Source organism: Aricia agestis, chromosome 8 (assembly GCF_905147365.1).
Source record: "Aricia agestis chromosome 8, ilAriAges1.1, whole genome shotgun sequence".
NCBI classification, from domain to species: Eukaryota; Metazoa; Arthropoda; class Insecta; order Lepidoptera; family Lycaenidae; genus Aricia; species Aricia agestis.
The window spans coordinates 5,434,232-5,449,330 of record NC_056413.1 but is presented as its reverse complement, the minus strand read 5'-3'; the positions used below and the strand labels follow the sequence as shown (position 1 = coordinate 5,449,330).

The following is a 15,099-nucleotide window of genomic DNA, read 5'->3' as shown; positions in this document are numbered from 1 at the left end:
AAAAATTACGCCTGGCCTCATCATCTCTATTATTTAAGTACCGTAAATATGCAAGTAAAATAAGAAAAGAAATATGAAGGATTTGCATAGTGTGTAAAAGTTTAAATAAAGAAAAACAAGTATAATGTCAATAACTTTTATTTTAGTTAAACAAAGAAAATGTATATATAATATAATATTATATATATTTTCATGAATAAAATTATCATTTTATAAACAGACAATCTCGATGAGACACAGCTACCAGAATTCAAACGCAGCCGAAACGAACACTATAAATGCGATAGTCCATTATTGAAGTCAACTCTGCTATGCTGAAGTACATTACTATGTAACTAATTTACACATCCGAAGCGGAACTCACTGGACTATGCACCTAGATTTGTAAAATCATTAACATCAGAGGCTTTCATTTTTTGTTGATTATCAGAAGTATAAAATATATCACAGCAATTTTAGCCCAAGAAATTAATTTGAGATCAAAGAAAAATGATCCTCAAAAGGAAAGGGTAAATTCATTCTCGTATAAGTCAATAATTTTATCTAGTTCCTAACTAGCGAGCATTAAAGGGGTTAGACATTCAAATAGAATTTACACAAACATTCAGTTTTAGCGGTTATATATTAAATGGTGGTTAAATATTCCGAAAGTAATGAGGGCTCTTGTGGACGTGTGATGGCGACCGATGAGTGATTGGACAACATGGCGGGAATAAATATAAGTTCAGGCGATTAGATTATGTGGAGAGCGCGACCTTCAGAGCTTCCTTGTGCTCGTTACTCAGCTGCATTAGACACGAGTTGAACATCTCCGCATTCCCCTGAAAATTAAAACAATTATTAAGAAACATTATTGATAAGCATAGATTTGAAGAAAAGGCACTTTTGTATGTAACAGCAGATTTTTGAAGTAGACATTTAGTTTTTATATATATTTTGGAGCGCATTCATTTTTAAGTTCCAAAAAGAAAAAAAATCACTTTGTAGGTAGAAAACAAATTTTGTAAATTGCTTTGCAAGTATCAATTATCAAATATAATAGAGACAACGAAAGTAGCAAAAAATACACTAAAATTTACAACATAGTACAATAAGTTACCTGTATCTGTCTGACGAGTGCGACCATCTGCGCGAACACTGGGTTGTCGTTGGGCACGGCGTCACGGAGGAACGCCTCGGCCAACGTCGCGATGACCCGCTGCGGCGCGTCGGGCGTGGCCAGCGCCTCGTGCCCGCTCGCCGCCAGCTCGCACAGCAGAGAGTACACGTGCGGCGCCTCCTCCGTGTCCTCGGTGACGGGCAGCCAAGTCAGCCTGAGAATTGTTACAATATGTTTTTATTATGCTATTCGTTTATAATATCTTGTTAGCACTTATGAATAAATTCACAAATAAAACTTCCTTCTTAGGCTCAATATACACTGCCCACGGAATGGAATGAAAGCGACTTTTTGCCACGAAACTGTACATAGCATAATGAATTTTATGTCAAAAGCGAAATTCCAGTCCATTCCGCGCTAGTGTATAAATTAAGCCTAAAGTATCACAATAAATTACGCACGGAGCTGTTCTTATTATCAGTGCTTGGTAAATTGTTTTTTATACAACTTTTCCATTGAAAAAGACCGTCGAGTAGTATAGTAGGATGTTTGTGCAGTTCAATGTCTTCAGAGCATTAACTCACCAATGCCTTATAATTTCGTCTCTATTGATTTGAGAGTGATTGTATTTGATGATTTTCGTGACTGCGGATATTGCGTTTTCGGTAGCGTTGAGGTTTTCGACGGAGCGGGAGGCGGGTTCAGCTATGAGTGCGGCTAGGAGGGGCACAGCGCGGGCGCAGGCGGCGGCGAACTGTGGCCCGCCGAACTGTGCGAGCACGCCGCAGCCGTACGCCGCCGCCTGCCGCACTTCTGGCTCCGCTTCGCGTAGTCCGTTAAGCATGGGTTCCAAGAATATGTCCTGATATTTAACGCAAGCGGGTCCTGAAAGCGAAAGAGTGTATTTCGTAATTTCATCATGTAGATCCTGTAGTTTGCTAAACTAAAAACAAAGAACAACCAAAATGAAATCCATACAAATATTATAAATGTAAATGTGTCTCTCTGTGACCTCTGCATGCCCATTCAGCTCAACCGATTTAGCTGTAATTTGGTATGGAGATTCTTTGAGTTCCAGGAAAGGACATAGGATAGTTTTTATCCCGGAAAAATTGACGGTTTCCGCACGATAAACGACATTTAACGCAACGGAGTTCCGGGCGTTATCTAGTAACTAGATTCTAGTTGGGATAATAAAGCCCTTAAAGGGGGAAACGCCTGAACTTACCCCCAAACTCTATGACGTCGTCGAATATACATATCGCCCATTGTCTGTCGGCGTAGGGGCGGCCCGGTGCGAGCAGTTGCACCAGGTGAGGCAGCAGCGAGTCCAGATGCGGGAAGAAGCTCTCGTGGTAGGCGGACATTAGGGCGTGGAGCACGTCGGCGACGCGGGACAGGCCGTAGATGTCTTCATTGTCTTCGTCGGCCAACTGCTCCTCTACAACCTAAACAACAAATGTGTTAAAAATCCTTTACATTTTATTCTTAATCTGTATCATACCTCATTTACCTCAATGTATTGTTTTTACCATATTATTTTATATATTTTATTGTTGTTAACCACTGACTCCATATATTATGTGTCAAGTTTTTTCTTCTCTTATTTATGTGAAATATTGTGTGGCCTTTTTGTTTTTTTCATTTGTATATTATGATCTTGTGTTTAGCCAATAGCCATAAGATTTCCGAATTTCGTAAAATAAAATAAAAATAAGGAGTTCTTAGTCCAATGAGTGTACTGGGGACTTTAGAGGCATAAACATGATGTGTAAAATGTAAATGCCTCAAATTAAATCTGTATCACATAAATCGTCATATGGATACATTCATTTACATAATCTGTATCAAGCAAATTATCAAGTCAAATTAGAAATAATCTAAAACCAGTTCTTTTTTCATAAATTACGTTTAAAGGAACTTACCTCATCGTAATCCTCGTCGGCGCGTTTCTGGCGACGTTCCGTTGCGCGCTCGAAGTGCTCAGTGAGGAGTTTGTTCAGAATGCGTAGGACCTCGGCCATCATTTCGTCCGACAGACATCCAGCACCGAGCAACTCAATGCACTGAAAATCGTAACACTGATTAGTATGTTTGGAATTTTGGATACAAATCATCTGGGTAGTATCAAAAATGACCAATCACGCGGCTGTTTACTGTTTCATTGGCTTTTTAGTCAATATTTAAATTAGAACCAAGCCAGGACAACTAATTCTATTTTGTATTTAGGTTATTGTCAATATTCTTCAGCCAAACAGTAAGTTGCCAGTGCCTTAAGCATCCGTTACACGGTATCAATCATGACTTTTGAGTAAATGTCTAATGTCATTTCGTCAATCACGCGTCAGTCAGTCAGTCGTCCATAATTATTATCTTGCGTGAGAACGAGTATTCTTTGTGAAGTTTTGCGTATGACAATCAGTCGGAATAACTGTGTAACATGAAATTAATTCCAATACTCACCAACAGCCAAACGAAAGTCATGATTGATGGAATGGACTTACCAGGGCATGACCGTCTAATGGACACCTTAAATAATTACCTTAGCAAGGCTGTTGAGAAGTTCCACCTGAACCTCTTGCTCTGGTTCCGAATCGATTGCCTTGAGCAGTTCCGGCAGAATGTACGCCCACATGCCCTGAATATACTGGGGTCCTCTAATACGGGCACACTCGAGCAGATAAGGCAGGGATTCCGCGGCTGCCGTTCGAACATTGTCGTGGAAGTAGAACTTCAGCATCGGTACCATTAGTTTAACGACATCTTCAGCATACTCAGCGAATGCTTCCTTTAATTCACGAGCATAGCAAACGAGCATGTCACACGCGGACGCCTTATCTTCGAGACCCGCGGTCTTAATTCCGAAGTTCTGTTGTTCTCCTAGTGTCACAAAGTGCCAGTCCAAGTCTCCCTCAATTGTCTCGAGGTCATCATTGTCGAGCAGAGCCACCTCTGGCTTCATGGCAGCAGTTCTCATTACTGGCTCCATTACCATTGGTAAATATTGAGCAAACTTTTTGCCTGGAAAAAAAAGGAAAACATTTATAATTTTTCAGGTCTTAAAACAAGTTTTACTATGTATAGTAAAAAAAATACGTGTGGCACTCTGGGACTGCCGCGGTAAAGCTATTGCATAGCATTTTTTATCAACCTATGCAATTATAATTGCACCGGTCGGAGTAAAGTATGTTAGGTTTTTTCGTTACGGAATTTCTGATTCTTAAAGCCCTTCCTATGGGTACTGCACAATCAGTTTACTAAAAATCTTACCCATAATTCTGCAAATTCTTGACCATGCGGAGATCAAGTAAGATGTCTGTGGGTCATCAGCGGGCAGCTGTTCTCCCTCTGTGTGTGTCTTCAGAAGTAAATCCATGATTTCTGATGCATCAGCTATGAATTTCTCCTCTCCAACAGCCAAACCTGTGAAACATAACTCCTCATGTAGACATTCTCAGCCAGAAATTATATATTATAATATTATTATAGTGAAAAAATGCTTGTTAGTGAACTGAGATCCGTAAGTATCTATACAGATAAAAACGGAGCAAATGCCACAAATACTCTCCCAATGTTATGGAAGTAATTTCACTATAGAAGTGCAGCTACTAACGAACATTGGATATATACATTGCATTACTTTACAACAAATAACATTGCTATTTTTGTACTGACAAAGAGAAGACATTCTATTACATTTTTCACAAATAAGGCGTAACTAAAATCTGACCTAACATTTTTTTACCTCACAATTTTGATAGTTAAATTGCTGTAACATGTGAACTTACCAATCAAACTGACACACTCAATGGTCTTTCCTCTAAGCATCTTTAGTTCGTCAGTTGTAGCATTAGCTATGATGTATTTCAAGCAAGGCATAAGGCGGTCGTAATATTCGACAAAATCTTTTTCGACTGTGTCAGCAACTGATGCAATTGTTGTTACGATTTGCTCCAACACCAGTTTCGTACCGCGTTCTACCAACTGAAAAATAAAAACATATTTTTAATTATGCATTTACTAGACTAAAGTAGGAGTGAATTTTTATCATGTACATCTTATTCTTCAACTCTACACATTCTAAAATTATTATTATAATATATTCAGTGTCTATGAATGTCTATAAAAGCAGAAATATTACAGTAATAGTTTTATTATATTGTAGTAACCCATAAAAAATTATTGTAAGTATTTGAATGTGTGTGAACTGAGATGCCCAATTATCTATAGCAGATAAGCAGGCAGCAAATGCCACATATAATTTTCCAATGTTATGGAAGTAAATTCACCATTGTAATAGTGCAGTTACTAACGAACATTGGAGTAAGACAAACACTCTAACTACAACCCCAATAAAGTTTGGACACAAAATATAAACTTCAACTAATGCCATATTTTTCACAAATTGAACACTTAATTTTCTTTGCACTTGTTACTACTGCATAGTTATTATAATAACTCCCACACCGGATTTGGTGATGGTGGCACATTTCATTGAAACCCGGCCAGTTACGCAGGAGTAATTATTGTTATTGTATGAGTGTATAACCAAACTTGGAAATAACATGTTCCCCACGCGGAAATCAAACCCACGACCTCCGGTCAAGAGCCACTCTCTTAACCAGAGAACCATGGAAGCATTTTACAGTGTTACTTATAAAAATTGTTTATCCTTAGGATATTCCAAGCTTAAACTAGGAATAGTTATACTCGGTATAAATTAGGAATAACCCAAGATTATTTTCTAACTCATCTCAGTATATGGTTGTCATAACTATACCACCACTATTCCCGATGCACAAGACGGCAACGCCGCAAACAGACAATACTATTAGATAAAACAAAGTAAAAAGTTGGTTTTTGTCTGTGAATTCTGTTAACAGCTGTTAACTATAAATCAACAGATGGGGGTTTTGCCGGGAATAATATGAAAGAGTGAAGTGTTTTTGTATTGTTTTCCTAAAATTGTGTTAAGTATCTGAGTTTTTAATGTGGAATATTGGTGGAATATTTTTTCATTACTAATTGATATTCATAATAATGCACAAGTGTGGGCAAGACTTGATACAACTTCCAAAAACTACTAAGTATTGCCTGTCAAGAAAGTGAAGAAATAAAAAAGTGGCAACATCATAGTATCATCGCTTTCAAATCAATCTAAGAAAAAAGGGAAGACACTACGATGTTGCCACTTTTTAATTTCTTTACTTTCTTGACAGACTATACTAATTTACTGAGGCAACCATAGAATAAGAACGTAGTAATAGTAGTAGTATTTTGATATCGTTGGAGGCAACTGACTTGATTCTTTAACAGTAACTGCATGGACTTTTATTTAGACTCTGAATTTGGACTTGACGATAGAATAAAAATGATGCTGTTAAAATTGTAACAAGAATAGTTTTCCTGCTATTTCTCGATTTGGCCTTGGTTTATTAGCTGTAGCGCCATAATAAAAAAAAAGAGATTTAGATAATTTCTACTGCTTCAAATACTTTGCTACATTGATATTGCGCCATCAAAATCATCAAATACATAATAGTCGATTTATAAATAGGACACCATGTTTAGAAAAGCGATATTTTAAACGAATTTTTTCTTACTATTTTTCACTTCTTGTATCGATCTGAATGGTTTATTTAATGGTTATTTTATTATCACTGATACCTAAGTACATGTATTTTATTACCTACTCAAAGATTTATTCGAATCACTTATTATAAAATTTTTATTCATGAAAATATACTGTTTAAGGCTATATATTACGAAATATGAACTGTCAACCCAAGTTATACCGACGTTAAACTAGGGCTGGGGTTGGTATAACGATGGTATAACTTTTGTATGGGAGTTACACCAACCTTATACTAGGTTTAAGTTGTACCTTGTTTATGAGTCGCGATTTTGATTATTCCAAGTTAATTCTGAGTATAACTTTTATACTCGGTTTATAAGTAACACAGGTAGTGATTACATGCGTGTTTAGATACGATGCAGACTACACGAAAGGAAGGCTCCTTTTTTGAGGAAAAAGTGTGTGACTGAAAGCGTACCAGCCGAACCTGCTATTTTATAGTTTTTTGATCGTCGTTTTTTTATACATCAATTAAATCGAGTCAAAAGAACGAATCGCCCTAGATATATTCTTTGTCTTTAATTCTGTGCAAAAATTATCTGAAAATTCCAAATAATTTGGACATAGTATGGAAAATTCGTTAAAAGAAGAGGTAAGTTTGGGGTTTTTTTCTATCGAGGGAAGTTCATGATATTGTGTAATAGAATATAAATTCCACTGTGTTAGATCCTTAACTAAAACATATATTTTTTTCCGAATTTAAATTACTATATTTTTGTGTCTACTGTCACTTTTAAATCTTGAAAATCGTCCGTTTTTGGGAATACAGGGCCATAATTAGTCAGCTGATAAATTTTATTATGAAATCGAGGGGAACAGCCAGTTATTAATTAGTCTATTATATTATTTATTACCTCTTTGAATTTAGCAGTCAGGATGGCCTCCAGTTTGCTCATCAAGGGTCCCAAGTATTGTGTCAATATGGGCTTAGGACAGTCTTCACTGAAGTTTACTAGAGCTGCAGCAGCATGAGCCTGTAAATTAAAAAAAAACATTGAAATAGGATAGAAAATAAAATTTGACAATAAAATTATGAGAATTGCACATTGAATTCATTCAGTATCTTATTACTAAAGCTACAGCAACATAACCTATAAATAAAAAAGATGAATAAAAAAATAATCTAAACTTCAAATTGTAAGAATGGCTGTTTGAATTAATTCAATACCTAGCTTAATCAACTGTCACATTTAAATTCTTAAGCTTCCGGCAACGCGAGCAAAGCCACTGCGAAGCGGGAGCGTCTGCAACGCGGGACGTTCGCGTCGGCAGAGCGGGAATAATGTACGGTTTCGCACCGTAGTTGCGCAGGTGTGCACACCAGTTTCGCATTGCAGACGCTCCCGTCCCGCGTCCCGCGTTACTGACGCGTAGGTTTGGCCGCAGCCTTATATTAACAGCTATTGTGCAAATTCTTACCTGAACTCTGGGGTTGGCATTATCTTCGAGTACCAACAATAGGCCAGGTACTACTTTGTCATGAAATTTCTTCTCAAAAATTGGCGCGAAATCAGTTGACATCTGCCCAACTGCATTGCAAGCTGCGTAACGGACGCGAGGATGCTGAAATAAGCAAGAAATTTTATTATGAAGTACAACTTATATAATTTTATGACGCGAAAATGTCTGCGGTGTTTTTGGTATGCAACATTCATGTTTCCCTCGATGAATTCCTTTGTACATACCTACTTGTAATATATTCTTTATGTTAACAAGAATCTGAATCTAAAAAAAAAAAAATGTCTTGAGGGTTACTATCAAACTCCACTCTATGTAAATGTGGTGTTAGCGAAATCCCCAATTTAATATTGCACACTATGGCAGTGAAACATTTCATAGGAAATTCCCACGTAGGAGTTTATGTGCATATGAGTTTTGATGAAAATAAGCAACAGAATTATAATTCATCAGGTTCAATATCGAACAACACTCTTATTTTATTACTTAACTGCGTTGCATGGAAAAAGAACAATAACCCACTTCAACTAAAATATTATACTACTATACGCGATACGGAGCGGCGCCTGACGGGAAAATACCCTTCAATATTGCTGGGAGCTAACCACTAAAATGTAAAATATACAAAGGAAGACAAAAATACTCACAGGGTCTGTAAGATAGTTGAGTACAGCAGAGACCACTTGATCCAGCATCTGTTCCATCTGCTTGTGGCAGCCCTCCCCGGCTGACGACACCGCCATGAGGGCAGCGTGCCTCTTTTTCCAGTCCTCTGAGTTCAACATCACTGGGACCTGTCCTACTATGAGGCCCAACATTATCTTGCCACCGAGGCCGCAGCACATACGGTCTAAAGCTGATTCGGCGGCTACATAGTTCCTGAAATACATTAGGATACATAATATTAGAACATGTCAGCTAATTATAATTTATTGTTTCAAGTGTCAAATAAAATATATGGATATCCCAATAACTGTGACTTTATCTTCTGATAACATTTAGTTATATCTAAAATGGGAAATTCCTACTAAGTATAGATCATTAAGCTTTTTCTGTAAACATGTCATCAAGGGACTGACACTGTTGTGTATAAGGAACACACAGTGCTAATTATCTTGATGTTGCTCTTGTAAGATCGCTATTCACACTGTAATTTGCAGATTACCATGCTAATTAAATGGATCTTACATCATTGTGGGTCAAATTGCTGAATCATTCTCACCCACATAATCTGGTTTAAAAAATTAGGCCAACTTTATTGGGTTTCACAGGTCATATTTAGGTGTTGTAAGTAGAATTGTCGTAAATATCAAAATCTTACTACATTTTAATCAATTCATATAAGGATTTTTAGTGGCATTAAAGAAGTGTATTCAATGAAGATTTTTCATATTATATGTTAAGATTCTAAGTTAAAATATACTTACTCTTCATTGTCATCATCAGCAGCATCATCTTGAAGCGACCAATCAGGTTCATCGTCCAACTCACACATCATTTCCAACACCAAGGGTGTCAATGCTTGTACCGCATTTGGTACCACTTTTCGAACCATGGCTGGTGCTGTCTCACATAACGTCACTAAAGTCTCCAACGCCAGCTGACGCCAATTTGACTCGGCGTCTACATCAGCAATCACCTAGAATATATTTAACTTACTTGAATAACAAAAAAAACAATTTAGTTTATACTAGATCTCACTCACTACTTTATTCGCATACAAATTCATGTACCACGAACACACATAATATCATATATTTTTGTGTAATATAAATACTGTCTACATATATGCATAATAATTAATAATATACAAAAGAATCCATATCTTATATCTTTAAACGAGCAATTCTTGTATATCTTTTTAAATGGAATCTCAGAATCGGCTCCAACGATTTTCATGAAATTTAGTACATAGGGGGTTTTGGAGGCGATAAATCGATCTAGCTAGGAATCATTTTTAGAAAATGTCTTTTTATTCGTGTTTTATCGATAATCAATAAACTGAAAAATATGACTCTTCCTGACATCTATTGGCGAATAATAATACTATTTTGTGAGCAACTAATTGCTTTAACGACACAACAACACATAAAGCTAAGTGAGTGTTTGCTATACCGAGCAAAACTCGGTCATCCAGGTACTTATATACAAAGTTTCATACCAGTCATTAGGCATAGAGAGATTTCTCTTTGTCTGTTCTAACAGGCAAACTAACTACTTTCACATTATAATATTTTACTTTATAATTAATAATATTAGTAAGGATAAATCATTAGACAGTACTGAATGTCAAAGCAAGGCCAAGGTCATTAAGATCAAACAGCTTGCAGATCACACCCACTGACAAGAACTGGCATGAGAATCTGTTTAAAAATTTTAAGATAATAATAAAATACATATAAGCCCAGCAGAAAAATTTAAATTACCTTGATGCAAACTTGGAAGATGGCTTCTACTTGTGGTCTGAGGAATTTTGGTGCTGTCTCAGCCAACTCAATAAGAACTTTCAACGCAGAGTCATCATCAGCCTTTTCTATTGATTGCACAACCACCTAAAAAATTACATGATACATCATGTTAAAAACATTATAATATGAAAGAATTATCATCTATCTAGTATGATTTGATCTTTATGGTGGCACCGTAATTGTGGCATCAGTTGCATATTCTGCAGATATTTAATTCTTGTGTAGCACAAGGAAATATAGAGTGAAAACAAAATGGAGAAGACTAACTAAATAATTTGTCTTGAGGGTTACTATCAAACTCCACTCTATGTAATTGTGGTGTTAGCGAAATCCCCAATTTTATATTGCACACTATAGCAGTGAAACATTTCATAGGAAATTCCCACGTAGGAGTTTATGTGCATTTTATGTGAAGCTATGAATTATAAAACCACCAAATATTTAAAGCATTGAAATCATACTTAGTTATTTAACCCTGGTATTAGTAAATAATACCATTTGTCTAGATACAATTGTATTACTAAAATCATTTATTAATATTCATAAGAGGATAACTTAACAGTCTGCAAGCGAAACATGAAACAGAATTATTACCTGCATCAAAGGCAACAGAACTTCACTAAAATGCTTCTGTATTGCTGGTTCCTTGTCGTGCAACAGAATAAATGCTCCCACAGCTTTTACAGCTTGCATCCTCAGGGTTTCTGGTTCATTTGGCAGCAGGGCTGACAGTAGCATCCTCTTTATAATATCCAAGTTTTCATTTTGACGATTGCCGAAAACTCCTGGTACAGATCTAAAATACAATATACAATTAGAATGTCTAATAATGTACTAAAATATTACAAGGAAAACACAAGTATAAATTCAAAGAGCATAAAACAAATCTGGGCAAAATTTAAATGGGCAAAATATTAATAACCCTGTCAAGGTCACTCGTATATTGGCAAATTTGTGTGACCTTGGCAATCAGATGTACACTTAATGTCCTCATGATTCATATCTCCCAGATTACCAGTTACAAATATAGAAGAGATAAGCTGTAAACATGTTGATACTAAACTATCTTCATAGCTTAGTTATTACTCTAGTTTCTAATGTTTTGATATTTATTGCTAATCAAGTTTCAAATCATTATTTTATGACTTTCTATATGAATATTAGACTAATTATGTTATCAATTATCATATACATAATTAGACAAATTGTGCATGTAGCACAGATAAATGATTTTGTGAATTTGAAAATTTGCTTACGTGAACATCCTTATGCCAGCTTCCTTCATGTTAGAGTCCGGTGAGCTTGCACAGTTAAACATGAACTGCAGAAACTCGGGCCACTGGTTGACCCCATCCTCGTCAATGTGGTTTCTGGCCAATTCTGAGACCACATCACAGATCTGAAAACAATCATTTGTTAAGTTTAAGGGCCGAATAAACAGTTAAAATAAGTGATTCTCTATCAAATAGAAAGTAACTTTTTACTTTAAATGTACCAGTATATGACTGATAGAATTTTGCCTAGTTATACAGATTTTTGACAGGTTTATCACAGGGTTGTTGGTTGGTTTATGTTTGCCAATCAAAAGTATTGATGAACATAATATAAACTTGAAAAACAAAGGCATTAGAATCCCCTTTGGAGAGACACAAAATATGTATTGGTACTTTATGTTCCAATGCACTTATAATGTAATCAATAGTTACATAGTAAAAAATTTAAATCATGATGACTCAGACCCTCTTTGTTTCTATAAAATCTAATTTTAGATATTGAATAAATGTAAATAACCTTCCGTCGTAACTGTTGGCTGACTTCCATCTGCAGTGTAAGTAAGAGTTGCTGCCTGAGCACCGCTTGCTGTTCAAACGGCAACTTAGGGAAGAACTCGAAGAACTCAGCACTGAGCAGCCTCCGCAGGAGCACTGCAGCCGTTTGGCGACCCTCCTCTCCGACTTCGGCATTTTGTATCGCACCAACTAAATATGCTACTTTCGTTTCTGTAGGTATACCGTTGTATGCTTCCTGTAAAGAAAAAAAAACTTGAATATTTCGGTGGTAAGAAACAAGCAAAAAAGTATTGAACACTGTTTTCCTATGATAATTCTTTTTGTTAGATTTAGATTTTCAATTATTGTATCGCAATCAATGGGCACGTAGAGTTCGGTAGTACGATACATGTACGGACTACGGAAAATAAATTATTGTAATAGCCGCCAATATTGAGTTAGGGTTATGCTAAATTAAGCGAAGCTCAGTCAGCAAAATTTGTGAAACAATTGTAAATAAACTTTCAACATTAAATACTACAACTGGTATTGTATAACCGCTAATCATAATCCTATTTAACAACAGAAACAACTTCTTTAATTAAAACTATCCTCCATGACCACGTTTTGACACGAGGCTGCAGCAAAGTTTTAACGCGAAATACTTATAAGATTGCACATATTGCTGAATTTTAAATACAATTTTATAATTAACAAATTAAACTTACTTCTGCCTGTATTCGAATTTCATTATCTGTAGACAATAGTGTATTTAGTAGTTGATAAAATTGCGCCTGATCTCCTGCCATGTTGAACCTCTTTGAAAAGGCCCGTTTTTCTTTGATAGAAGTTTACGTGACCAACCAACAACGAAGAGAACGCCACTCCATAGTGTTGCCAGTTTATTTTTTTAATATAACCTATTAGATGTACGTTACACGGTGAACTAAATGTCAAATCTATAATAAGTAGGTACCCTAGATGCGTTTTAAGGATGTAAGCATTTATAAATTCAAAGATTCTGACCTTAATTCGAAATAAGTACATAGTAGAATAAAATAGCTTCAAATACCGGTATTTTTTAATAAAGTTACTGCAAAATTTACTCGATACTAGAAATAACGGTAAAAATTGGAATTAATACCGGTAAATGTTAATATAACGGTAAATAGGATATATAACGGTACATATATGTTCTTTGATAACGTTACCTTTTGTAAAATAAGTACTTAATTTAATCAGTCAGTACAGTATGCAGTATGCACAAAATTAAGGATGTATATAACATTTATAAATTCAAAGATTCTGACCTAAATTCGAAATATATAGTAGAATAAAACATCCTGCATCGATTGATACCAAAAAATCAATACCTTACCGACAAGTTAAGTGAAATAATTAATTTTCAAATTTCCATTTATCATACGTAATGTTTGCCGGAAGTGTTACAATTTTTGAGAATTCGTCAGAATTGGGAACTTTGTAACAAAGATAAACAGCTAAAAAACTGCTTATTAATTTCTTTGTACGATTTGCGATTTTTTAAGCCCAAAAAAAAGTGGGTTCACCGGTAATCCTGAGGAAATATTTCTAATTGAAATTTATGAAAATTATCCTTCGAAGGGTGCGACAAGACTTTATATGAACTTGGGCGGAGGCGCTGCTGGTAAAGAAGAACTGTCAAATATTATGTCGTTTTTGTATGTGCCAGCGTTAGTTCCTTTTTTCGCCACCTGCATTTAAAGCTTTGCCGAGCTCACTTGGCCGCCATTTGCGGTAGTCAAATTACAACAAAATTTTGTTCAATAATAATTAAATATCAAATAGTTCTTTAAAAATCTATTATTGAAAATCATTATAATTAATAATAAGTGTCTGGGTGTCCAATTTTTTACATATTTAGTACTTTCATAATTTAATTGGATGTAGTACGGAATTTGACCTTATATATATCCTTAAACTAGACGTGTCTGGTGACCAGTAGGTATATTATATTATAGGAAAAATGACGTCTAATGAGTTGCAATGGAAGTGCCTTAGCGGAACCAGAAACGGAAACAGATGTCAAAAGTAAATTTTTGCAGAAACGGAAACGGATGCAGTAACGGAAGTGTAAATAATATAAAAAAAAACAAATGTACAAAATATATAATTCTTCATTATTTTATTAGGTATCAAATACACGAAATCTAGATTAGAAATAGATATATTAGAAATCTATTATAGAAGTCTTCCACAGTGCGTTTTTCGCGTAACTTTCTGCCGCGCACTGTAAAACTCTGGAACGAACTGTCACCAGCAGTATTTCCGGACCTATACGACCTGCAAACCTTCAAGAAAAGAGCGTATTCCCTCTTAAAAGGCCGGCAACGCACCTGCAGCTCTTTTAATGTTGCGAGTGTCCATGGGCAACGGCAGTTGCTTACCATCAGGTGACCCGTTTGCTCGTTTCCCCCTTATTTAATAAAAAAAAAAATAGAAAACAATATTACAACTTTGCAACTGGAAATATTTTGATTAATATTCAAAATTTAGTAGTGGCAAGTTACATTTTATAAAAAGTAACTTGGCCGCCGTCGGTTGTAAATCTCCGTTATAAAAGTTGCAGAAACAGAAGCAGAAACGGATGTTGTAAATCGCGTGGAACTTCCGCACTTGCGGAAACAGAAA

The 15,099-nt window shown here is 35.7% G+C and overlaps 1 protein-coding gene across 2 annotated transcripts; it reads right to left on the bottom strand.

The window, feature by feature from the left end:
- Nucleotides 1-398: 398 nt before the first annotated feature.
- LOC121729908 (importin-5) lies at nt 399-13,312 on the bottom strand. 2 transcript variants are annotated; one of them, XM_042118607.1, is made up of 17 exons: nt 13,158-13,312; nt 12,452-12,685; nt 11,917-12,059; nt 11,255-11,456; nt 10,619-10,744; nt 9,620-9,831; nt 8,840-9,071; nt 8,154-8,297; nt 7,589-7,708; nt 4,888-5,083; nt 4,370-4,522; nt 3,642-4,120; nt 3,025-3,165; nt 2,328-2,547; nt 1,684-1,984; nt 1,100-1,313; nt 399-821 (listed from the first exon to the last, which is right to left on the bottom strand). In XM_042118607.1, the coding sequence occupies exons 1-17, from the start codon at nt 13,236-13,238 to the stop codon at nt 738-740; spliced, it is 3,282 nt and encodes a 1,093-aa protein (XP_041974541.1). In that variant the 5' UTR covers nt 13,239-13,312; the 3' UTR covers nt 399-737. The 2 variants fall into 2 exon arrangements, with proteins under 2 accessions (XP_041974541.1, XP_041974542.1); XM_042118608.1 differs by lacking the exons at nt 12,452-12,685; nt 13,158-13,312 and adding an exon at nt 12,145-12,165.
- Between the last annotated feature and the right edge of the window lie 1,787 nt (nt 13,313-15,099).

Excerpts from the sequence above, each read along its gene's own strand:
- LOC121729908 (XM_042118607.1), bottom strand. The coding sequence starts at position 13,238 with ATGGCAGGAGATCAGGCGCAATTTTATCAACTACTAAATACACTATTG. Across the intron at positions 12,686-13,157 it reads AAATTCGAATACAGGCAGAA|GAAGCATACAACGGTATACC; the intron begins GTAAGTTTAATT and ends TTTTCTTTACAG. Across the intron at positions 5,084-7,588 it reads TGACTGCTAAATTCAAAGAG|TTGGTAGAACGCGGTACGAA; the intron begins GTAATAAATAAT and ends TTTATTTTTCAG.